The 26,049-nt window shown below is 36.4% G+C and overlaps 1 protein-coding gene across 3 annotated transcripts in view; it reads left to right on the plus strand.

Annotated features, from left to right (window-relative positions):
* Positions 1–25,684, plus strand: part of NECTIN3 (nectin cell adhesion molecule 3) — a 71,225-nt gene extending 45,541 nt beyond the window's left edge. The window contains exons 6-10 of one of the 3 annotated variants that reach the window (XR_012621546.1): positions 9,551–9,689; positions 11,046–11,127; positions 22,086–22,148; positions 22,677–23,043; positions 24,536–25,684. Coding sequence is in view for 2 of the 3 variants with exons in the window: in XM_074811902.1 (XP_074668003.1) it covers positions 4,403–4,995 (593 nt within the window). In the remaining variant the exon portion in view is untranslated. Of the gene's footprint in view, positions 1–4,402; positions 7,225–9,550; positions 9,690–11,045; positions 11,128–22,085; positions 22,149–22,676 lie in introns of those variants that run through there. The other 2 variants (XM_074811908.1, XM_074811902.1) reach the window with 2 other exon arrangements.
* The last annotated feature ends 365 nt before the right edge of the window (positions 25,685–26,049 follow it).

Consider the following 26,049-nt stretch of genomic DNA (forward strand, 5'->3'; position numbering starts at 1 on the left):
CTGTGTACACAAGACACTTTGGTGGGTTACACAGTGTCGTTACCCACTACTTGACTTTAGAGTGGGAATGGTTGGAGAAGCAATGATAAATTTCAGAATCATTTAATCTCAGACATTCAGAAAGCCTTCTTTGATGGAAAGGCTACTTTCTGTGTTGTTATATGGAAGTTGCAACATAAGCTTTTCAGCACGTGAAAGAAAGGGCTGGTTTTATAATGCTCAGCTACACAGTTATCAAGTACTTCAATTTTTAGCTACTTATCATCTAAGGGAAATTCAGCAATACAGGTTAAGAAGCAGAGGTAAATATGTTTCTGTGCAAACATACACATAACACATACAGGCAGACACTTTCCACTTGGGAAAATGAGAACTGCAAAGAGAGACCTTGTAATTTGTGCCAAGCCAACTCACTTTTGGATTATAATTTATAGCAGGTCCTTGTCTTGCAGAAGGCAAAGGAGGGCATGTGGAAGTCAGTGTGAATCTTGAGTAGTGAGGTTTGTGCTTTGTTTTCTAAATGGGGAGAACTAGACTTTTGTCTAGTTTCAAAAAACCATGATAGACTTTGTCTCTATTAATACACAACAACTAGCCAAGGCACCTTCCCTTCCAAAACTTAGTTTCTGTAACACTTAAATGAAAATTTAGCCAAAGGAGATGTGTCCCAGTATTGAAATTTCTTCTTCTTTATTATAGAGCTGGTGACCTTACCCCTGAAATACTTCTTAGTGGGCTAAATCCAAATTGGCTTGTAGTTTAAAAATACTGCGTTCTCTAGTTGATTTTTTGCAATGTGTGCTTGTTGATACCAAGACAGGACTTAACCTAATGTTTTGACGCTAATGGGCTGGTTCTAAGGATGATCCATGCATCTCTTTGCCTATTTATTTTTCTGACAGTTGGCTTCTTGTTGGCTTTGAATTACGACAGAAGCAAAGTGGGGTCCTGGACATTTGAATGAGGATATGCTGCAGGGAGATTGGGGGGTGGGGAGATGTAGTGTTTGGGGACATGAGATGTATCGTGTAGTCAGATATCTCTACTAAACTTAACTGTAGAAACTCATCTGCCCAAGATAAATTGTATTGCAAGAGCTGGGAAAACTGCATCAAGAATAGTCATTTAAGGGAGAAGTAAAAATACCAGACTGAAGCTGTTGAAAGTTGGTACTGACTTTCCTGGGAAACATCTGGAAAATAAGTAATAGAGGGAAAACTAAGCATACTGTACAAGGATCGTGGTGCTTTGTGAAGGTATTAGAGTTTCATTTGAAGTAAAGAGCAAATATTACTTAGTAGGAAACCATCAAATCTTTTGAAACAAACTAGGAAAACTTGGCTTCTTTTTATGTATGGAGGGATCTGATGGGTTTTCTCTTTCATACCAGAAGATAGGTTTCTTCAGTTATGGCTCATATCTTATTTTAATGAAGGTGGTAACTATGTAATAATAGAAGAAATTTTTTGTGAGTCTTCACTTGTCCTCATCATTACTACAGTGTATATGTAATAAGGATTTGAACAGGGCCCAGAACATAGTAAGAGACAAAAAAGGAAATTGAGATGCATTTACCCTAAAACCAAAATTTTTCAGAACTTCTGCCACTTTCAGTTTCCTAGCCGACATGGATACTTCGATATGTTATTGTGGTTTGTGCAACAACACAAGGCTACATCAGTGAAAGATATGACAGCTGTTAAACATTGAGTCATAAACAAAATGTTAAAGAAAATCGGTAGGAAATTGATGCTTTTGAACAAAGTGTCATTTGAAACAATATCGAAATTATGTGCTTTTTGCATGTGGAAAGCATTAAGAACTCAGGTATTGGTGATAACATGAAATGTTATAGTTAAACAGCTTGTTGGTACAAAAGACTATAGTCAAGACAGGAGTGACATTTTCTTAATTTGGAGATAATATTTGAGATGTGATTTGCAACCAAAATGTTACGGAGTCGGGGTAAGGAACTCGGGCATTCCTGGTCTTAATGTTGTTTTCTATTTGGGAAATTTGCTTGGTGCAGGAAATAAAATAAGTCTAGTTTTACATTTAGAAAGCTTTGGGTGGTATCAGAAGTTAACTTCACATGTTCTTAGTTATGATTGGTCTTATAAACAAGGAGGGGTGATTTTAATTTTCTCATTCTTCAGTAAAAGGTACTGACACAAATAGTTGAAGTATTCATGGTTATGTATTGTAGGAATACATACAAACAAGCACTGAATTAGTACTTCGTTTGCAATGACTAAGATTAAGATGTTAACTAGTGCTTGTAGATAATGCAGCTGGACAACATGACAACTGGTGGATGAAACAAGTTTTGAAGGAAAAACTTTTTGTAAAACACTGGTATTTTAATCTATTAATAATAGAGTGTGATTGCAACTGTTCATCACATCTGTGATGGTTATACTTGCCAGGATGCAAATACTACATACGTGTGAATACGTATTTTATATTGTGGATGTGGCAGATGGGACTTAAAGACCTCAGTATCAGAGGGAAGTAGATGAACAATTCCAAAGCCAGTTTAAAAAAAAACCAAACTATATATAGCCTGGAAGAAGATATTGCTGGTACTGGCTGAAATTGTGATTTAAGCTAACAAATCTTGTGTCTAAAGCAAATACCTTTTCGAGGAAGAGGGTTTTGAGTTTAACTTCTTGACCTATGGATTTGTGGTACATGGGAACCCTGGTAAACTTGGATTCCGTAATCTCTACTTCTTTGTTAAATTAAACTCGCTTTAAATCAGTTTTTACTAAAATCATAATCTGAATTCCTCATGTTCATTTTAGTAGTGCATCTTCCTTATTCAGTTTCCTATCTTCTGTCAAATTAATTTCATTTATGTATAGCTCCCTAACAAATCACCACTTTTACATGGTCAAGTAATATAACTGTGCTTTGAAAATCTGTGTAAAACTTTACTATGTCAAGCTTAAAATGTTGTGTTCAGCAGTGAGGTGCAGTCTTAAGTGTGATTTGTAGTGATCATGACAAATGTGGCAATTCTGTCTAGTATGAGAGAATTGTATGGCCGTCTCTGAATAGTAAGATTAAAAATAATTTTTATAAATCTTTAAAGTTACAATTTGTCAAATAACTGGAAGCTTGACAAATCTCCAGTTCTATCTATTTCACTTTTTGTGGTGGTAAATTTAGGGTGCCTCTAATACGGTAGTAGTAGTTTCATGAATCTTGCTCATGGGTGTTTAACTAAATACTATGACGTAATGACCTACTTTCTAATATTCTCTCTAAAAGATTCAATCTATAATAACATGTTTAGTGTCTGTTGCTTTACTGATTTTTAAAATTACCTTGCATTGGGTGAGGCAAAATTCAGTTTTATTCAGTGTGGCACAGAAATAGAAACTGGAGTTGCATTGTAACATTGCAATTGACTGGGATAATCTCAGGAGGCTTTCTCAGTGTCATCAGCCCATCACTTGCAACGTTGTCATCAGTACAGATGCATACATCTCCAGTATGACCTAAGAAACAAAGGAAAAAGCTGAGTGCTGGAGAAGCTTGGTATCTGGCAATCTGTTTGCTTGCATAACCTGACATGAAATCAGTTGATACTTTATATTGAGGAATGAATATGGAAACTTCTTTGTGCATAAGGGATCAAATTGTTTTTAGGAGAAATGCATAGAAATAATTTTTACTTCAAATGTTCCAGTTCTTTTAATTTTAAAATCCTGAAAGCTCCTTGCTCAACATAAGTGTTATTTTGAGATTAATACATGCCATTTTTAACTATGCTTTCACTAATCCCAAGGTGAACCCGAGTAAGTTGTATTAATGCAACAAATGTTTTTGGAGAGAATAGCTTAAAAATCAGTAGTTCGTGTGCTGCTGACTGAGCACACAACTCATAGTTTTTCATTCTTACACTTGGTGCCCTGAACAATTTCTGAAGTGGGAATTTAATGTGGAATAATTTAAGCTGTGACATAACCAATTAATTTGATCCAGTATTCCTAACTGCTGGCTGGAAAGATAGAGGACTGCTTGGGTTTTTCCTGATAGACAGCGTTCTTCCATGGTGGAGATAAAAAATGGACTATGAACAATGAACATTCAAGCACAAAGGCTGCATCTCCTTGCTTTGAGGAGGGCAAGATGTCTGCTTAAAGATTACTTTTACTTTTCTCCCCATGCTTCCTATCCTGCCACAGCATGGCTCAAAACCACATGTAATGAAGCTAGTTCAATGCCTGTGGAAAGTGTAAGACTCTTTGTAGTGCCATGAACTTGAGAATGAAAAACTATTCTTGTAGAACATACCCATCAACTTTGCTTTCTTATAAACCTTTAACTGATTTAGCTTGCATTGACATTCTGTGCCTTTTCTGTGTCTTGTCTACTTCTTTGCTCTTTCCATTAGATCCTCCTACTACTACCACTCGACTGCCCACGGTTCCCTGGCATCCTTCGACTGATGGCATCACAGGTTTAGCAACAGAACCTAGAATAATAGATTTCCCAACATCAACCTTGCCAGCAATGCAGGAAGACACTTGGGGTACCGTCATCGGTAGTGCGGTGGGTGGGGCTCTCTTCCTCATACTTGTCAGTGTTCTGGTTGGAATTATCTGCTATAGGAGAAGACGGACGTTCCGTGGTGACTACTTTGCTAAGAACTACATTCCACCATCAGATATGCAAAAAGAGTCTCAAATAGATGTTCTTCAGTCAGATGATGTGGATTCTTACCCTGACAGTTTAAAAAAAGAAATAAAGCATCCAATGAACAGCTTAATATCTAAAGATTATTTAGAAGACCCTGAAAAACCAGAGTGGAACAATATAGACAATATTAACAGGTACCAGGAACGTTATGAAAGACCAATGGATTACTATGAAGGTGGAACATTGGGAATGAAGTATATGGGTGGTGAATGTTACGATGACAATGAAGAAGACTTTGTTTCTCACATAGATGGCTCGGTAATATCTCGGAGGGAGTGGTATGTGTAGTAACCACTGAAAACTAAATGTGTACCTACAGTTCATTTCATTGGCTGATCACTTTCAGATTGTTTATACTTACACAAGAGGAGGAATAAACTTTTTGAAACTGATTTTTTTTTTTGAAGGTTTTTATATTGTGACTTGACACAATGGAAATATTGAACTAGGGAAAATATATTTGAGCTGCTTTTTTTCCCAATGCTGTACTACTGTTTAAGATTTGAGTTTTAATGCAGAGTGCTTATTGGTCTATGTCAGAGGCAAAAAAGGCTAAATTAAAGTTGCCATTCAAAATTGTTGAAGAATAAAAAGTGGCTGTCCTGGCTCTCTAATTTAAAAAGAAGTTTACCGAAGGCAATGATCAAATATAATCTTTTGGGGCTTTTACTTTGCAGATTAAGTGAATTACTCCAATCTAGATACCATCCACGGTAAACTTACTGCTTCTGTATAGCAAATACTTTACCAATTAAAATGAGTTACAGCAGAATCAAAGCTTTATTTTTAGGTTTTTCTGCACAAAAATGAATACCTCTTAGCATTTTAATGAGCCTTCTTGTAACTACGTACTTAAAAGAAGTCATTGCACTGAAACTAAGTTATGAACAAAATTCGGAGGAGTAACTGTGTAAACAGGTCAAAGCCTTGTCTTTGAATAAGATGAAAAAATTATTTTTTATAACCATTGATTTCTAAAGCTTATGCTAGTGTCTGTATATATACATACAGTAAGATATTTTGTTAGGCCTGTGATTGGCAGGATGTGAAAACTCATTGATGAATACAAGACTCTTTGCAAGTACACAGGGTACAATTTTGCAGACCTGTTTCTGAGGTTTTGTGGGAATCTTACCATTGAATTTGGAAGCTGGAGAATTGGGTGCAAGTCAGAGGAAAACTCTAATAGATTTTGAAGCTGGAGGCCAATGCAGATTTGCTTATTTTTCCCAGGTGCCAATAAACATTAAGCATGCTAAGAGGTGTCAAAGCATTTGCTAGAACTTTTATGGCCAGAAGTTAAAACAGCGGTTTTACGCTGCTTCTGAATAAGTTACAATGCTAGCTTTGAAGAGGGTAACTAGAATTTCAGATTATTAGTAGGGAAGTGTACACTTGCATTGCTACATCATATAGTGAAAACACACTTTCCGATGGTGCAACTACAGAATATGAAACAAGAGTTCAGATAAATTGTGCAGTCTCTGTACCGCAGTGGATTTGTTTTCCCTGCAAATAATTGATACTGATTTAACAACATGTTCTTGTTCTTCAAAATTGTATGTAGGACATCTCGTTTGACATCTGAAGTAGTTCTACTTTGTCTTGAGCAGGTTCACCAAACTAATTCTGCTGACTACGTAGGGAGGAATGAAGTAAGTTTTAGATGAATTACAGAACAATTATAAACTCAGAGTAGTAGGTCCTTTGAAGTGCCATTTTTAAGTGTTTAGCTTGAGAAAATGAAGCTGATAAGGCTATTAATATTTGAAACCTGAAAAGGGGAAAAAAATCTCTGCTACCTTTGAAATTAAATAGGCTGCATAATTACAGCTGCTTCATGAGCATTTATGCTGGAACTTCTTTTCTATCCTCATGATCTTTGGTAGCTTACAGCATTTAGAGCTTCACAAAAATAGTTGTATTGAGCGTTGTAGACAATACACTGTGATTGCATATGACTGCATGTCTTTAAAAAGGATTAAGACAACAGCTTTATTTGAAATTCAAATGGAAAAGCATCCCTAAATAACTTAAGTTCGTGTTTGGATTAATGGAGTACTGATACGTGATTGACCAAAGTCTCAAGAACAATAGCAGATGATATTGTGTGTATCTGTAGTTTGAGTGCAAACACAAGGAAAGGAGTTCAATTTCTACCAGAAGGTTCTGATCCAAATTATTTCTGGAATAAAGAGATCATACCTCTCTTCAAATAAAAAATACTTTATATGTCATCTTTAAAAGATGGTGTTACTTGGAAATAAACATAACCATAAACCTGTTCTCCACATGGGATATCTTGCTTTTGTCTCTGTGGATTTTTTGTTTTGATTTTTAAAAATATATATATATTTAATTCCTATGGGTTAAAAAGTTGAAATGTTTTGAAGTTGATAATAGGGATAGGACTTACGCGTGTTGCAATGTTTTGTACATTATGTCTGCTGTAAAAAGAATTGATTGTAAGTACAAATGGCTGTTGTGTGAATAAACTTTTTGTTACATTCTGGAACATAGATAGTGTTCAAAAATGTTTGACAGATATGTTCTTAAATTGGAGATGAAAAAGCATAATAAAACCAGAGGCTGGGTAGAAGGAGCTAAAGTTTTTAAGCTGTTTAAGATGGGCTTTTTAGCATTTCCTCTTGGAGACCCTAAGCTTGTAAAACAAGTGTCTTCAGAAACTATTTTTAGAAGTATGAACCTTGAGAATGATAAATAGGGATAGCTGCTGTCCAAACAGTTTCACTCTAAGCACAGATGATACACTATCTAGCATTCACATTCTTTTTAAAAAATTAAATCCTTTTTTGTTTTCAGTTGCTGTAGCTCTGTTTTAACAATATTTCTTGGAGTGAATCAATTCCCATCTGTTTCTGACCAACTGGTGGTTAAAATGCTGTGTAGCTGGCACCACACGTCTTTGGTGCGCCCTGGCTTGTTCAGCATGGCATGGTAGTCTGGGTTTCTGAGTATTCCTCTGGTTAGACTGATAGAATTTTTGTGCCTACATTTTTGCCAAAGCAATTCAAAAAGCAAATTGAGTCCTGTGGTAATTGCACTACAGTTCAGTTCATGTGTGTGGCTACACTTACTGGGATATCGCTATTTTTCATGGTGTTCAGAGGTAAATGGGTGGCTATTGTCATTTCACCCGAAAGGAGGGGATTCAGTGGCTGATCTTACAGTGAAAGTATACTACTTTATGATGTTTCAACAGCAGGATTTATCGGAAGAGAAGGCACTGTAAAGCTGGCACAGTATGAAGCAGTCAAGAAACTCTTCTGGTGTAATCACAAGACCAAAGCGTCTTCATAAATAAAGCGTCTTCATGAACTCTGGAGCTAACAGCATATGTTAGTTACCTGCAGTTTCTCACTTAAACAAGAGGACACCCAGTGTAAACCAAAATTAAGCCAATTAAAATGCAGTGGTGAAGTGAGTCTTCCACTGATTCATGTGCCCATTCATCAGGAGAACATGGGAATTATGGTTCTTGCATACATAGACTGGTATCGAACAGATAAGTAAAGCTTATGTCAAGAAAGCTGTCTTGTAAGGCAGAACAGTGATCACTGAAGGTGGTATGTTATGTTTATCTTCTGGAGTGAATTAGCTTCCTGCAAGTTGTTAATCTATGACTTTATTAACTTTAAGAAAGTCACAAAAAATGCTCATTTCAGTTTTGGTCAAGGTATTTAAACATACCTGCATGAGTGATCCCAGGGGAGTATTGCTGTCAGGTCTTTCATACGCAGCGAGAAGACAGGAATCCCTTTATCGGATTGGCAGTAAGGTGGTTTGTTTTGGTTGGGTTGTTTTTTTCAAAATAAGGGATGAGTAAAAAAAAATTACTTTGTCCAACTTTCCAGCATACAGGCAAAACAGCATTAGATTTATGAGCAATTGATAAAACATATTGCATAGGTTTTGGGTTTTGACCTGTGAATAGAATATACAGCTGAAGAGGCTCCTAAAATTTCCTCTGGTAAGAGGTTAAATTGAGGATGGTTGTGTGGTCTTTGGAGAAACACAGCATGTTATTTCTGAAGGAAAATAGCTGAAGAAAACTACGTTAGAAATATGTTACAAACATAGAGCTGTGTTAATTTTAAACTCCTTTGCTGTTACCTTTGTGACCCAGTGTAGATCAGAGCATTATTTCTGTACGCTACCTGTATTTTACAGGCAGAAGTTTTAGGGAAGCTAATGTGAATTATTCAAATTTTGCAACTTCTTGTTAAGCCTGTTGGTGCAAGTTTGAATCTGAGATTGATGACACTGAATTAAAGTATCCTAGCAGGTTTCAGAGTTTTCAGATTTAAAACTTACTGAATTCCGAGCATAGTGAAATGGGTGACCTTTGAAGACTGACAAGTGTGTTAATTCAGCATGGGTTATTAAACATTGGATTTGACAATGCTGAGGTCAAAAGAAAAAAATTTCTGCAAACTTCAGTGGCTTTAAAGAAAGATTGCCAATAAAGCCCTAGCGTCTAGCTTTTTGAGTTAACACCTCATTTACTCATGTAAGTGCAAAGCATGTGTTCTGTAACTTCAAATTGCCTTAAAATCAGAAATAAAAGCATGCAGCTAGTATTATTAAAAGTAGTCAATGAAATTTTTTGAAATCATATTGATGATTCATGAGCTCTCTTAATTCAACCAGTTTTTCACTTGGGTGACCGGAGCCAATAGTGCAAGAATGCTAGTGCAGGGCAAGGCATTCTGTTTGGCCATGGAAGGAGGAAACATTTTTCAGAGCAATGCTGAAATAGCTTATCGGAGTATTGAAAGTATGTGAACTTCTTAAAGGTGTAATCTGTGCTATCACATTGCAGATGTGCCATTTAAGCAGACATCTTCTGTTGCTGTAGCAGGGGCTGTGATTGGAGCAGTCCTTGCTCTTTTTATCATTACCATCTTTGTGACGGTGCTGCTGACCCCAAGGAAAAAAAGGCCATCTTATCTTGACAAAGTGTGAGTATGTGTTGGTTTTGTTTTTTTTAATTGAAAACAATATGGAGAAAGTGTTCTATACAGGAATTTAAATGTCTGAGTTTCCTTAGCAGCTGTTCAGCTGTCATAATTTTAGGGCTGTATTTTCAGAGTAGACAAATACAAAATCACTCCCATTTCTGAAAAAGAAATGAGGAAGCTAAGAATGACTTCAGAGGTAGTATAATTCTCTTCAGAAGTTTTCTTGAAAGGAGACTGCTCATCAGTTGAACTGGAGGGCAGGGGAGATGTCCACCTTCACTGATGCCATAGACTACTAGTTTATCATAACTATAGGTCTAACATGAGAGTAAATTGATCAAGCTTTGCAGAAGTGAAGGTCTGCTAAGCTTTATCCTGGTAGGTACGCAAAATGAAGCAAGCACCCATGGCCGTATGTGCATAGAAATGACATGACTTAATGTCTTTTCTGGAATGTTCGTTGTCTGAAGTCCCTGCCCAGACGTGCCATTTACTTTTTTAAGCATCCAATATGGTCAAACAAAAACAAGCAAACAAAAAAGTCTGAGAAGAAGATCTCAAAGTGGATGATGTCTAGACCCTGTTTGGAACATGCATAAAAAGTGATGATGGCTTTGAAGATTTATAAATACAAGTCTTCACACATGCCGTATACAGTTAACACTTAAACTGAAGGAGAAATGAAAATGTCTGTCATGTCTGTATATACTTAATGAGGAGTAATATACAACAACTTAGTGCTCAGCATAAAATAAGTTTTCAGCATTTGAGTCTTTGGAGCTAGCAAGACAAGTGTTTTCCTACAATTAATTTCTAACACGGTTAGAAACATTCTTTATGTTTCTCAAGTTCTGTAGCTGAAGCGTATTTATATGAATAGTCTTAAACATTTAATTCTTTTATAACTGTTTGCTTTCACTGAGAAAGTTACAACAGGGAAATCTTGCATGTAGTAATTGATCGTAAGGCTTTCTCAAAGGCTTTTCAAAGAAAGGCTGTAGTAGTAAATGTTGCTCGAGCTGTATCTCATAACCTAGAAATGCTGATAGATACCAGTAGTCCCTAATGTTACTTAGCTAGAGTGTATATGGGGAAGTTCAGTCTACTTAACACATTATAGGATAAATAACAAATTATAGGAGGTGCTTTTGTACAAAAAGCGTGTTGCTGAATTACTGCCAGTGGTGGATGTGTTAACGTTAGTGTATTTTATATATGTATCATTGCTGACTGAAGGGTGTGTTTGTCCCTCAGTATTGAGTGTTGGATGATTGGTAGCTAAAATAAATAATAGCTGACCATTCAGATAGACTTCACAAACATGATGTGTCATATTTCATTCTTTCTTTACTACAGCATTGATCTTCCACCCACTCACAAACCATCCCCATGTGAGGAGAGAGTGTCTTCTGTACCACAGAAAGAAGCTATGCTTCAGGTGAGTAAGTGGTTATATACATCTTAAATTGAGGTAGGAAAAGTGTTAACTTTATTTTATAATGTTAATTTAGTCTGAATTTGCTTTCCTGGTAATATATGGAGGCTTCCAATTGCTGACTCACAACCAAGAGGTTTCCCTACATACGATGTCTGAATTTTACATCCTTGATGTTAGTCATTTAACTTAAGGTCATAAAGACCTTAAAGGTCAGGAAACTGGTAGATAGATCCTTTTTGTATCTCTAATAGTGTTTGACAGACTCTGCTCCTCTTGAAGTAGAAAAAGCTATAGTTGAAATTCTGTGGTGATTAAGAGAACATACATAGCTTTAAAACAATCTTCATATGGGGGAACAAATTGGTAAACTTAACAAGTGACTTCAGCAGCAGCATCTTCCTTGCTAGTAACAACTACCATTCTTTTAAGCTGTTAAGATTTGAGTGGTGGGGTTATATTTGAATTTGGGCTTTGGCATGGCTAATCTACCAAAGTATGGTTTTGATTCCCAGTGAAGATCACTAAATCACTTTTTAATGCTTGCAATTATGTAACTTCTAATTTTATCATTTTTCTTGAATTTATCAACAACAAAAGACTCTGTACTAATTCTGTGACAAGTACTTGAATTTTTAGCATGCTTTCAGGGGTAGCTTCTTGTGATCTTAAGTAATGCTGTCCAAACAAGACAGCAGTAGGCAATGAAGTTCCTTATCAGCATTTAGCGTTTGTGTGGGTGTGGTCTGATACAACAGATGATACACTGGAAAGCTAATGCTGGCAAATGAGACAGTTAAAATGAGGAGCAAGGAAGGATAGGGCTGCCCTTCTTAGCTACAGTATGGCTTTGTACTGGATCAGAATGTTTGTGAAACGCCAGGTGAATTCAGAAGGTTTGTTTTGCATGGGGCAACACAGAAGGTACCTGTTCATGGGAGATGGCTTCAGTTAACAGCATTGATTATTACATCATATAAACCAGTTTGTTCATGAAAACTATAGCCCCTAAAGTGTGATTTTGATTTTTTGGTATATATTAAATCAGTCAGACTTTTAAATATCTGCTTACACTGAAGAAAACTTTAATCACCTATCAGTATTAGTGAGAATTCGATTGTAATTGTTCTTAACGGGATTTTTGTTCCATCTTAAATCCTTTGTAGAAATAATGAGATTCTAACTGCTGATGTGCTGAATTATAAGACAGGTAATTCAGACAATCATTTATTTATAACAAATACTGGTGTTTCCAGTACCTTTGCAGCTTTAAGGATCAATAGAAGCCTTTTTTTCTGATAGAGGGGTGCCCTAGGAAAAAATCTTCACCCACCTTCAAGATGGATTTTGTTGGAGTTCTTAGTAATACTGAAAAAATTCTTGTGGATTTTCTTAATGTGATTGCTGGTTACTAAAGCTCACCAAATAGGAGTTGCTGATTAAAAATTCTCTTTCTCAAGAAAGTAACGCATTAAAACGCTATTGTGTATTAGAAATATTACGTTCAGTAATACTTGCTAATACTGTTGCTGAGTGAAGCAAGAAACTTTTCTGAGATCCCTGCTACTTTAATAGCAGCCTGATGATTATAACGTGAAGGTATAAAACATTTAGTTGGCAACAAGCATAACAGGCTTTTGTCCTCTATTTTGGAGGTGGTATAGCACATAAGATGATACAAAAGAAACAATGCTTTTCTGTGCTCAGCTTGGGCATCTTGTGCTAACTATGCAATAACTCTTCTGTCACTACAGTACTCAACAAATGCAATGTTGATGAATCATGCTTCTGTTAATACATTCCTATGCTTTAAGTATTATGGTAAAAGATTATCTTGCTTATAGAATCAGAAGATGTGGACTGCTGTGTTATTTGTGCATCTGTAGTGCTGCTAGATGGCAAAATGACAACAAAAGGAAATACAATTATTTATTCTTTATAGGGCTACTCATAAAGTGTATGCTGTACTGTTTGCCTCTGTGGAACTCTGCTGTCTTTGAATTCTTTCTTGATATTGCTTACTGTGGCTTCTGTTACTGAATGCTTAAGAACTAAGAAGAGCTGAAGCTGACTGTAGACTTTGCTGAACATATAATAAAATGTTTTATCTAAATATATTTTGTAAATAGAGAAAAGACCCTAAACAGTCTGAATCAAATACTTGTTTCCCTCAAGCTGGATAAATACACTTTTAAGTTGTTTTGGGAAGGAAGGAGAGAGATCTCATTCTTTTTCACACTAGATGTTAACTATGCTTTATTTTTTTTTAAAAAAAAAAAAAGGATGGTGGCATAGCATTGTTAGTGTACCTGTTCCTTTTCAGTTCTGGAGTTCTACAGAAGAGAAAAGAACTGGAGCTGGAGGCTGACTGTTCCTAGCTGATACTACCTCTAATCAACATGTACTCTCTGTTATGCTTGAGGCAAGGGCTTCTGCTTTATCTAATAGAAATAAGTGTCAAAGTACCAGCTTTAGCCAAGAAGTGATTGGTTGCATTGTTTTGGTGTAATAAGCCAACACTTGAACATCTGTAAAGAGATAAAAGCAAGTTAGCAGCCTGTCACAGTGTCTTGTCCTGTTTGAGGAAAAGTCTGTACTAGCCACATAATTTATGTTCCAAATGCAGTTTGAACTGCATTGTCTAGTCATAAATGGGAGGCATGCTGGTGAGCCTCTCTAGATAGTTCAGGTGTAAGCATCTGGTTACACTGAAAAGAACTGCAGGTGAAGTGTCACTGCATTATGAACAGCAGTAGATGATCAAATCCAGTCTGAGCGGAAATGGTAGACTGCACGAAGGTGCAAAGTTAAAGGAGAATGAACTTAAATGGTGTCTTCTGCATACTCACAGTAACCGAGGGTTGAAAGTGAATTGATACAATTTAAGCTGATTCTGGGAAGTTGTTATATGTAATGTGCAAATTTTTCAATCATCTGTGTGGGTATTGTTCAAACCATGCACAGGAGCTTTTTTTTTGGATCTTGTTAAGTATTCCAAATGCAACTGTATGAGCTTAAATTCTCCTTTTTGTATCCCAGCAGTCAGTATTTAACTAGATTTTATCCATCTCAGAGTATATGGGTGTTGGTATTAAAATGAAGGGGGATGTTGGAGATGTTTGATAGTACTGGATAGCCAATGTCTTTCATAGTTTCTCCTTCAGACATGGAAGCTTTAAGTATACTTTAAGTATACACTAGAATTTACATACATGTAGCTTCTTATTTAACATTACCATGTAAGTACCATATAATGGAGAACTCGGAATAGTTTCTCTGTGCTGGTATTTGCAGATACCAATTTATGTATTCATTCACTGAAGAATTGAGAAGAACTGGTTCACTTACGGCCCTAAAAGAGTGAGGCAGGAGTCCAAAACATGGGAATATTAGGTGGAACAAAGGAGAAATGGCTGTGTAAATAGCTTTATTTACTGTGAAGACTGTAGGTTCATCTTTAACTTTTTTAGCAACAAAGCTACTGCTTTTGTCTGGGTGGCTTTTTTAATAATTGTTGTCATGGAAATACTATTCTGTTACTCAGAACTCTTTTTTTTGCATGTAACGTGAAAGAGCCTGAAGGTTATGTCCTTAGCAAGAGAGGGATCTCTGCTTAGCAACTGAGTTTTGGGGTGCAGCAAGAGGAAGTTGAGCAACAGAAGAATTCCAGTGGCTTAAAGAGGAATTTCTCTGTTGCATATATAAAAGGAGTGGGAGAGGGGGCACTAATGCAGGCAGTCCTTTGAATCAGTATGTTTCACTATATTACAAAGAAGCAAAACGTCTTTACTTGCTTAGAAACGTGACTGAGATGAACAATAAAGGTAAGTCTAGCTTGACAAGTGTTTCTGAAGGAAAGAGGAAAAAATGCTGTTCTGTATGATGCAATACATAAATGTTCAGAGTTTTTGAAACGTTCAGAAATTAATAGGGCTTTTTTGTAGCAACGGAAATAAAAGTAGAGAAGGGAAATACAGCCCCACAGGTAATTCTGTCTATGAGAAGACTGACTTTAGACTTGCAACTTGTAAGAATACCTCAGATACTTAGCCAGGCAACCCTGTCAAATGCTAAAGCTGTGTAATGATAATATTTGTATTCCTGTTCAAAACAGGAAAGAAGATGGTGAGATTGTATTAGCACAGTTAAAAGCATGTAAAACCATTTACTGAATGATGATATTTTTGGATCAAATTTGAAAAGATAACCCACGTTCCTTTTAAACCTAGCATAATATTGATTCATTTATAGATTATGGTGCTCTTGCACTCTTCTAGTTTTTTCCTAATGGTCTTAATACAGGTGGGAATGTCTCTTCCTTGATGAAAAGGGAAGCATTATTGTTATAATTTGCGTTAGACTGAAGAGTTGGTTAGGCAAACGAGATTGAATGGAAGGAAGCACAAATGTGCACAGATAAACTCATCTATTTTGATAAAGGATCTTACAGTAGAAAAAAAAACATTAACCAGAAAGGGACTGCAGTGAGGCACAAGCTTTTTATTAGTGGACGCTTTTGTAATGGGATTTCGAAATTGGAAATGATGAGAAAATGTAAGATGAAGATGTTGCTGAGATAATTGGTTTAGGCTTTCAAAGACCTGTTTGAGGAGGAGCATGTTTAGAGTAAAACTCAAAGCTTTTATGAAACTGCAAAATGTAAAGGTAAGACGGTGAAAACTATTGTAAGTATCAAAGCACAAAACCCCATAATATACCATGCCCTCCTGCATAGAAGCACTGTAGCTCAGCACCAATTTCTTTGACAGAACCTAATGATTTTGGTTCTGTCACTTGTTCCGTGGCAGTAAAAGATACAACTTCTTTCTCTAGCAAAGGTGTTGTGTTTTCATGCCATGTGAGATGAGTTCCTTTGTCTCTAGTTTTAACTGAGTAAATGAGCCCACTGGGATTTCCTGTTCTGGTGTGCAGTGTTCATCTAAATCACGTCTAAATCTGCTGTTGGTAAAGAATCTTGAGCAGGCAGACTTTTTTGTTTTTGCTCACAGACCATTAGCCGTTGGTGATGATGTGGGGGTTCTTGTTCCCCACGTGTGTTTTGCCTTCTTGTGTGGTGAATTCACGCTCTTAACTCAGGTACGAAAGAGCAGTGTCTCATTATGGTAAGTGGTAAATCACATATTCTCAGAACTGGTCTGCAGATTTCATTCTAGGACTTGAGAAGCAAAAGCAGTATGACTTTAAGGGCAGGGGAGAAAAACTTTAAAATGGAATTACAAGACAGAAAACATGAGAAAAGTTGAAAAAAATAAGCCTGTGAAGACAATAGAAAATAAGTGCTGGAGGAGTGGAAAAAGTAGAAAACAAGATTTTTTTTTTTTAACTCATTTTGCAATGCATGTCCAGGTCATGTTAAAAGTTAAAACTCAGAATTGCTTAAGAACTTGAACTAAACAAATGTGGGAAAGTAAAAAGTTAAGGGGAGGAGGATAAAGGAATGAAAGATTAGTGAGACTGAGTTCTTTGTGGAAATGTTTTTGAAGGTAAGAACATGGGTGTATGACCACTGCAAATGTTACCTACCTGTATGAACACTTGTTGGGTGTGGGGGCATCGGTTCTGCTGTAAGACCAGCAAATTAGCTACTTCACTGCTGCTGCTGTGAGGCTGTTGGGAAAAGCAGGAATCACAAACCAGAAACAAATATGCAATTGTGTAAAAGCTATTGCTTTAGCCTGTTGTTCCCCATACTGTCAGCTAAGTGTGGCATAGAGAGAAGAACTTAATTAGAATCGAGTGATGATACCATAGTGTAAGCTGTGTCCTAAATCTTAATTTTCAGGTAGTATTGTTGCTTGGTATGATTAAAATTGGCCATTCTTTAACTCAGGCATTTGGTGATTAACTGCATGTTTGGAAATAGCCCATTTCACTAACAAAGTTACTCCACCATAATGGTGACAAAGTTTTTGAAATGAGGTGTTTCAAAGCTTCTGTGTGAAGTAACTGACATTATAATCAATATAGCTCTGTCTAATCTAAAAATTGTGGTGTTAAAACTTTTTGTAAGTAAGCTACTGCTCATGTAGAATATTGTTTATAGTTAAACTGATTTTTAGAAACAGAATTATTACCCAAAATTTACACTAGTATGTCTGAAATGGAATATTGATGTGTCACTAGTATGGTTCCATAAGTCTGAAAGTTCCTTGAGGTTATGAAGGGATAAGTGAGCTCACTGGTGGAACTGGGCAAATGACTGATCACCACACATGTGTTCATTTATTCTGTGGTGGGACTCTGAGGGCTTGTTTCCACTCAGTGTGACTAGGAATTTTTTGTTACATGGGAAATCCATAGGGATAAAACATATTCATATGTTAAATGTCAACTTTTTAACTGGACAGGATAAGAAACACCTTATTAAACTGAAAGGAAGCAGGGATCAAAGTGTTATTTCTGAAATGATTTTATTGTATTAACTCTTGATAATTTGATAAATACACCACATCATCTACTACAGTATTAGTGCAATACATTCAGACCTCTGTTTACATTGAAGACTTAAGCAGTAGGGGTTTTCAGATGTTGCATCTAATATTCAGGAAAAGATTTATCTACATTTGTCTTGAATGAGACTTTAAATTATTACTTAACCTTTTTTCTACTGAACAGGAAGGGGAAAAAATTCCTAGTTTGTAATGTCTCATTTTATGAAAGTCTAGAATGGACAGCTAGTTACAGTTGTTCTTCCATTTTCTCCCTATAGTGCCATTAGTCGCTAGTATAACTGTAAAAATATTGAGTTTACACTATTTTTAGTGAAGTGTTACTTCCTGAAAAGGTTTAAACAGAAAGTGATTGGATCAAAACTGACACCTCTGACAGTAAGCTGACTCAATTTTAGGAAGGTTTTCTACTCATGAGGAAGTGTGTTTAGTTGTGCTAAATCTTCCCTGGAAAAAAATACCTTTATTCGCAGAGATGCAAATGTATAGCTGCACTACAGATTTTCTTTTTTAAAACTAAGGTTAAGAAGAAAAACAAAATGCAACATTTAGATACTCTTCAACCACTTTTGATACAGTTTAAAACCGTAAATACCTAACAAAGAACTGAGTTCCTTGGGATTTGAAAACACGTATTCAAGTGTGCTCTCTGTAGCATGTGAGTGTATTTATTAGATGGAGTCCAGAAAAAGGGCAAGGAAGCATTTCTGCCTGAAATGAGTAGAACTTTGTCTCCTAGATATAATCATATTAGAGGTAAGTGTATAAACATACACAAAATGACAAGTTACATTCTAATTAATGGTTTTAGAAATAAGTTAATTGAGTTTTAGTTTAGCTGTTTGGTCTGTTTGGGAGGTTCTTGTATTGCCTGTCCTCTTGAGGATACAGTGTTCTGCTCTTGTTTTGTGCTTTGGTTGTTTGTTTAGGGGAAGATCCGTGAGACGGCTCCAAGCCTGAGCTTTTTTGCTTAGTCCAGATTCTAACTTATTTTTCATGCTCAAGATGTGTATATAAGCTGACCAGTGCTGTAACTAATAATTGCATGGAAATGTTCAGCAACTTCATGTATGTGGGCAGGTGTTGCAAATTATGACCTATTTGACTTCAGTGAAGAAAAGATTACACCCAACTATTCTTAGTCTGAGTAGGTTTATTATGAACTGTACACAGTTTGTATTCTGTTCTGATATGAAGCCCATTACAGAAATGAGGTCTTCTTGATGTGGTGGTTAGCCTTGTTCAATGATTTTTCTTCATGCTGTTGCTCTTAATGAAGTGCAACTGCCCTCTCTTTTTGGAGATAATTACAGGTACCATATGTTCATCTGCTCTTTGTCTTCCATTTTGTCATATAATCTTATAACTGTTAAGACTGTTCTGCTTCTCCGTAAAGCTTCACCTTTCAAGTCATCGCTCAGACATCTCAGACCAGTGACTGCATAACCTCAAGGTACATGTTTGTTCCCTTTGGCTATACCTGAGCCTGTTGTCTTCAGTTGCTGTAATGTTATTTCAGCTTTTTGCTGATGGCAAAGCAATGGTGAAGCTGTGAAATCGGCTGATGACAGGCTGGAGCTAAAACAAGCAGTATTAAGGTGCAGAGTTGTCTGTTTTCTGAATAAATCTGATACCTAGTAATTGAAGGCTCCCTATACTTGATCTAGGTATACTTTGTTTTATGTTACTATGAAAAAAAACTACTTTTACTTACCTTCTTTACACAGCATAAGCAGGAATTACTCATTTTCCAGGAGTTGAGCTATCTTTTCCAGACCAATCCCAGAGGTTGGTAGAGGGTTGATTCTTTGTTTAGAAAGAAGATGACTGATGGAGGAGAATGGATTGGAGGTCTTGAGCTTTACAGAGTAAGCTTTAGGTTGGTGGGGGAAACTGCTTGTTAGTTGAGAAATGCTGCTAGTGGATCATGAGTCAAGCAGTAAAAGTCACAAGATACTGGTAGGGAGCAAAATCTAAATGCCTTCTGTCTTCCATTGGATCAGTGTGGTGAATTACTCGGACAAGCATCTATTCTTGTCTTCCAGCAGCTGCTGAATTTAGCAGTAGTCTGCCTTTTGAGGTTGGACCAAATTTCCACTTTAAGCACTGAAAATATCAGAAGGTATGCAGGGCACTTTAACAGTGTTTATCATGACTGGTACATGAGTAATGACTGAAGGAAACAATTGGCCATTCTGAAAAATATTGGAGGACATGACGATCCTCCTACCAAGTGAAGGACCGTTACGAAGAACAGAAGATACTTGCTCTCTTTTGGCTAAGACCAAGATTTTTGTGTTGGGTATTAGGAAAGCTCGCTAATAGAAGAACAGAGAAGATAATAGGCTGCCTGGGAAAATTATTTGTGGTCCAAGCTGCTTTTGAATAGTATCTCCAAACACTGTTCAGGCAAAACATAGGTATAGGTGATTCTACTTCAAAATGTCTGGATCAATTCCGGCAGAAGTTCCTTTCTGCCGTATTCTTCTAGCTCACTTCCAAGCGCACAGTAAGTGTGCTGATTTATATGCCAGTAGTGCTGGTTTTCTAACAATAGAATGTACCAATAAATATTACTTCCTCTATATGTGCATGTTAACCATACATTGTTAAGTATAGATAAGCTGCATGTAGCTCTTTTTTCTTCAGGCATGTACAATGAGCAAGACTTCCATCTGGTATTATTTCTTAAAGTTAGATGATTTCAGCCTAGCTGGTTGTGAAGCATTTGTGTACTTGAATATTGGTTTAGTTGCCATTAAGTAAAGCATATACTAAATAAGCCACAGCTATGGCCTCCTTAAAACACCAGGAGTACCAGTATCAACCAACTGTTTCAGAAGTGATATAGTTGACAAGATAAAGAAGCTTTCTACGATATTTTTTGTCTAGAAGTTGTATGTCTTCACTCTTTAACCCATACATATTCTGATGGACAGGAGTAACATCTGTGTTATGTACGTCTTTTATACTTGTAATTGATATGCATTTGCTCTCTCAAATTGAGGGTGCTTCTGTCAGGCCAAAGCATAGTCCCACTGTTGGGAATGTTGGTGTTCACGGTGTGTGTTCAGGCTCAACGCATTAGCTCATAAAGCTGTCACAGACCCCTGGATGTACAGGAACAGTTTTGTTAGGAAACATAAGAGGTATAGGTAGGGCAGAGAGCAATGACTGTCTGCTACCCGAGAAGCTCTGTTTTTATTACAGTTTCTGGGAGGAGGCCTGATGATGACTTAAGTGAGAGACACCTCAGATGCTTTGATCAGTAGATCACCATCAGCTCTAAGGCCTTTTTGTTACCGTAGTAGCTATGTGGTGCTACTAAGTTTTGAAACTCAGTGTTAATCAGTGTGTAAAAACTGTGTTGATCTTGCTGGTGGGATTGTTCTTTGGGAATCAGCAAAGGGCAAAGAACTGCAAAAGAAAGTGACTTTCTAAGGCTACTTTTTTAAACGGGAGAGGGAATCGGGCATCAGGACCTCACAGGATGGTAAATTGGGGTTTTTTTCCTGTTCTAGCATAGACTAAATGTTCTAAAGGGCTAGTGGGCTTAAGGAATCAAGCAATGGTCTCCTATTCAAATTTCAGAACTTACTACTGTATATAGCTATGTTTTTATTGGCAAGCCATGCTGAACAGTAGGAGCAGACCTATAGTTGACTTTGAGATGTAGTGCGTTCATGCAATGCATGTTTGGGGGGATTTTCCTTGCTGTTACCTCTTGTCTTGTCCTGTGAATAGAATGCTAATTAGTTCCTATGTGCATCTAGCTATTGGGCCTTGCTAGACTTCTGAAACAATATTTTGGAGAGTTATAATTTGAGAAACAGGTTTAGTAAAAGCTAGTAGTAAAATATCTAGGCAGTGTGGACTGTCAGTTGGAAAATCAGTCAGCAAAATAAACTTTTGTAGACAAGTTGTAAATGGCGAGCATAATTTTACTGAAAAGCATTTCCTTTGTTTTGGGTAGTCTCATTAGATGTTTTTGAATTTTCAGTAGGAAGTACTTTGTTTGATTTTATCAAATTAGGAAACAGAAACACTCCCTTCTGCTCTCGGTAGTGTACAATTAAATTCATTTTCAGTTAAATACTTTTGTTCAATATCAGACTCAGCATTTATCCATATGCTTGTGCAAACTTTATACTGTATAAGTGATTTGGGGTTTTACTTTGTTTTAAACCTGTGGCTTATCTAAAATCAATGTCATGTTAAAATAAAGGGCTTTAATCTTTCTCATGATTTCACATGCTTATGATTAAATGAAAAAGTCAAAATTAAATATGTGTAAATAAGACTTCCTAAATTGACAAGAGCATCTGTTTTTCTGCCAGAGATTAGCTTGTAAGTAGTATTCTAAATGGTAATCGGTTAAGACAGTTCTCAAGGCAGAGTGTGTTTTGTGATCACCAGCGTTTTTGTATAAACCAAATCTATTCTGCAGTGTTGAATTTTGACTTGTTGCCACTGTAACTTTTCTTCTTTCAGAAAGAACATTTTGCTTTGCAAAATCAGTACAGAGAGAAAGATGCTGGAAACTTGCAACACATGGTAAATAGTATGGCTTGGATTCCTCGGTTTCATCTTGTTCCTTAAAATAAGCTTATAAGGGTGTTCTTCATGAAGGGCAAAGCATTCGTCCATCCTAGTCAGTAGCCGTTGAATGTGTGAGTTTGCTATCCATGAAGTGGAAAGAGTCAATCTCATTTTAATATCCTGTATTTCCTAGGTAGTTTTGTGGATTAATTTATATACATAAATACTAGAGCTTTGAAGTTCTAGTTGAATAAAATAGCAAAGCACAGGAGTGCTGACAGACTTTGTGTTTTGCTTTCTAGATTTCTTCAGCCTTAAAATCTTAACTTCCTTTGAAACAAAAGTTTGAGCTTAACTCTGAGTAGGTACTACCACTTCTGTCGTATGTCTGTCAGTGACTGAAATTCTTAAGTTCATGTTTCTTGATTCATAGGGCTGTTTTGGAAATCATACACCTTTTATTTTGCTTAAAGCTTTAACAAGAATAGGAATTGTAGGTCTATACACGAACTGTGAAACTGATTACTACTTGTATGTATTTAGAAAGCTGTGAATGGAAGGCAACTTGCTTGTGAGGCTGAAGAGCCACAGGAACAAGAAGGTCTTCAGGATATGTATCCTGTTTATCAGCAAACATACTACAAAAATTGGAGCAGCAGATACCCGCAAAACTCAGGACCTGGAAGAGTCTACATCAATCCAAGGGAGCATTATGTATGATTCTATGCCCACATGTCTTAACTTTAAGATATGAGGGTTTTAATACCTATTGACTGTATGACCCCTATGTCTTGTTGGCTTTCATCTCTAAAATATTTTGTCTTTTTTTCCTGTTGGAAGAAATTGCATGGAGATTTTTATATAGGTAAACCCTATGGAATTTAAGACTCTGCTTGCTTTCTAGCCTTTGGTATGTATTTGTTCTTGTAGTAATACCAACCTGCCAAAAGAGTTTAGCTTTATTAACCTTCATAGTCATAAGATGTATAAATTAGATGAATTGGTCGACACATTGCAAAAGGTCATGTCAGCTGTTTCCCTGATTATTTCTGCAAGCATTCTCTCACTGAATGGATATTTTACAATAACCTCCACTATGTAAAAGTGAGTAAATATGAGCACGACAACTGAATCCCTGGTGACGTAAGCAGTCTCAGGCTGACAGTAGTTTTTTTTCATCTTAGAAAACTTGGGATAAATATCATTTTGACTGGCTTTAGCTATTGATTTCTTAACTAGCTCTACCTCTCCCAGTCAAATGAGCAACGAGACTACCTCTCAAATACTGACTTGCTATTTCATAACCTATGTTGTGTCTCTTCCCACCTTGTTGAAAGTGAAGCAATTTCCTTACACCAGAAACTTTTGTTTTATATTGATCCTGGATGTCAGTTGATGTACTTGGTGGTTGTAGTTTCACAACTGGGAAACTTAGTTGCAGGAAGTAGATGACTAGACAGTCAAAACTTCCTGGAAGTGTCTTATGTGTAGCTGCATCTTACCTACAAGTTGCTATTTAGCCATTTTTCCAAGTATGACTCCCGTGTTAAATGTTGCAGAGTTTGTTGTTGCTTGGTAATAAATACATTTCACGTTCTTTGGTTTATTCTCATTTTGCAATAATACTGCCTATGATGTGTTCTTATGTCTTAGCAAGAAAAGGAAAGCTTCAGTAGACTTCAAGTGGTTTTCAGCACTGTCGTTTAATCTTAACCAGTAGTGTGAAGTAACTGGAGAATGTTCTGATATTACCAGTGCTAACAACAGTGCTCATGAAATTTTGAGTGTGGTAGTGGTTGAAAAATGTGGTCAAGATCTTTTTAGAAAAATAAGTTTTCCTCTGGAGTAAAAAATAAATATTTAGCGACTAAAAAAATTTGTTTATAATGTATTAGTGCTGAAATGAGCTCACAGGACAATCTGAACATATTTTAAAACATCAGGAAATAAGACTAAAATTTGCTGGAGGAACTTAAACAACTTCAGTTATTCCATACACCCAAGTACAGAATAGTGATTTTCAGTCAGATAACCTGAAGACAAAATGTTGGGGAGAATGTCTGTGTCATACAGAACTAGCTATTTTTACAGAATTAAACATTACTTCTGCGATATTAGTGTTTTCTCTGCAGATGATTGGATTTTTCAGAGGAAAGTGTTGTAGTTGTAGAAGCAGTAGAATTGAAAGCTAGTAGAGTGTGCCACAGGCAGGATGCTGTTATAAAACCTGAATTCAACCTGCATTCATCTCCACCATGGGTAAAGTTAATGAGATCACTTTCCACAATAGGGTTAGGTAAATATTTCTGATTTGTTATAGGTAGCAGACAGAAGATTATGCCTTAGGTGCCCATGTTATGGACCCTGTACAAGTAGACGTTAACTGTTCTCTTGCTAAGCAGCTTTGTTATATGGCGTGGATGAAGTTGACAGCTGAAGCAATGGCAAAGAAAAAGGTTGGAGAGAACCTGTTTCTATGGAGCTTTCTTTGAACTACTGTCAACTTGCTTTTCTCTTAGGGACTGAGCATGTTCATGTCAATTGAGCAACTGTTTTCCACTTTAAAACCTCCTGCTGTATTTGAGATCTAAAGAAGGCATTGTGTGCCCCAAAAATATATTTTCCAGTAATGTCAGTTTAAGCACCTACCTCTTTCCACAAGTGTTGCTTCAACTATCCTTATATCACTGCACCTCCAAAACACATCTCTTACCAGAACAGAAAACTGTGTTGGCCAAATGTTAAAACAAATAGAATGACAGAACATTAAGATGAACTACACTGCTTGAGATAATTTGACTAATATCACCGAGCAAAACTTCATGCAGAAACTATTTGGGTATACATTATAGATTGGTTCAAAACAGTGTTATTGTGATAATGCTTCCACTACATTCATTAGTACAATGTGATATTGAGCAGGTGATCACTTCAGTTCCTATTATGTTGGCAGATGATGTAAAAAAACAATGATTTTGGGTTCAGACCTCTTCTACTGTTTTTTATTCTTATTTGCAGATATATTTTTGTTTGAAGAGTTTAAACTTTGGGGGAAGGAGGGAGGAAGGAAGAATGCTATCAACAAAGCTATAATTGCTTTTTTGAATTTCTGAAAATAGCTTAAAAAGAAAAATGTAGTCCAACTACGTTCCTCAAGCTATATATCAATAAACTATAGAAAGCTTGAATTGCAAACTATTAATCAGCACATAGTTTGCCCTAAAGTCATTAGGGAAATATGTTATTGTGGTTATTAACTGTGAGAAATGGGGTTTTTGTAATCTGTTCAGGGATGTTTAGTGTTAGGTTTTTGAAGTTTTACTTGTAGTCCTACACGTGGCTGGATTTTGGGGGAGGGGATTTGGCTTAGAATGCTCTGAAGAGAACAGAAATGTCTGCTGATTAGGATTTCCTACAGAAAGGAGTATGCATATAGAAGTAAGCTTGATCTGCTTTTTTAAGATGTAGAAAATGGGTTTTTTTTTTTATTTTTGTACATCTTCAAATGTTTGTATTTGTATATTGGTTTAAATAAAAACATTCAAAATAAACTTTTCATATGTTCTTTAGATTTAAGATTGCTTAAGGTACGGAAAATGCATCCACTTCCTTGGTGATATGTTTCTTCCTCTCTGGTTGTGTATGCAGAGCATGTGGTTTTTTCCTAACAGTACCACTTCCAAATATCTGTGGTGTTGGATGTTGAAATTAAATGAGATGTCCTTTCAACACTTCTTTTATTTAAGAGGGGGCATATAATACTTTGTGAAAATCCAGCATGTACGTAAACTGAACACCCAAAATCACTGTTGAGGAAGGTAGGAATTGAGGGGACAGTAGTAATTCACATTTCTAGCTTTGATAAATATAAATTGTACTCTGCTCAAGTATATTTAAATTCTACAAGCTAGTCTGA

This window comes from Strix aluco, chromosome 2 (genome assembly GCF_031877795.1).
Source record: "Strix aluco isolate bStrAlu1 chromosome 2, bStrAlu1.hap1, whole genome shotgun sequence".
Classification (NCBI taxonomy): Eukaryota; Metazoa; Chordata; class Aves; order Strigiformes; family Strigidae; genus Strix; species Strix aluco.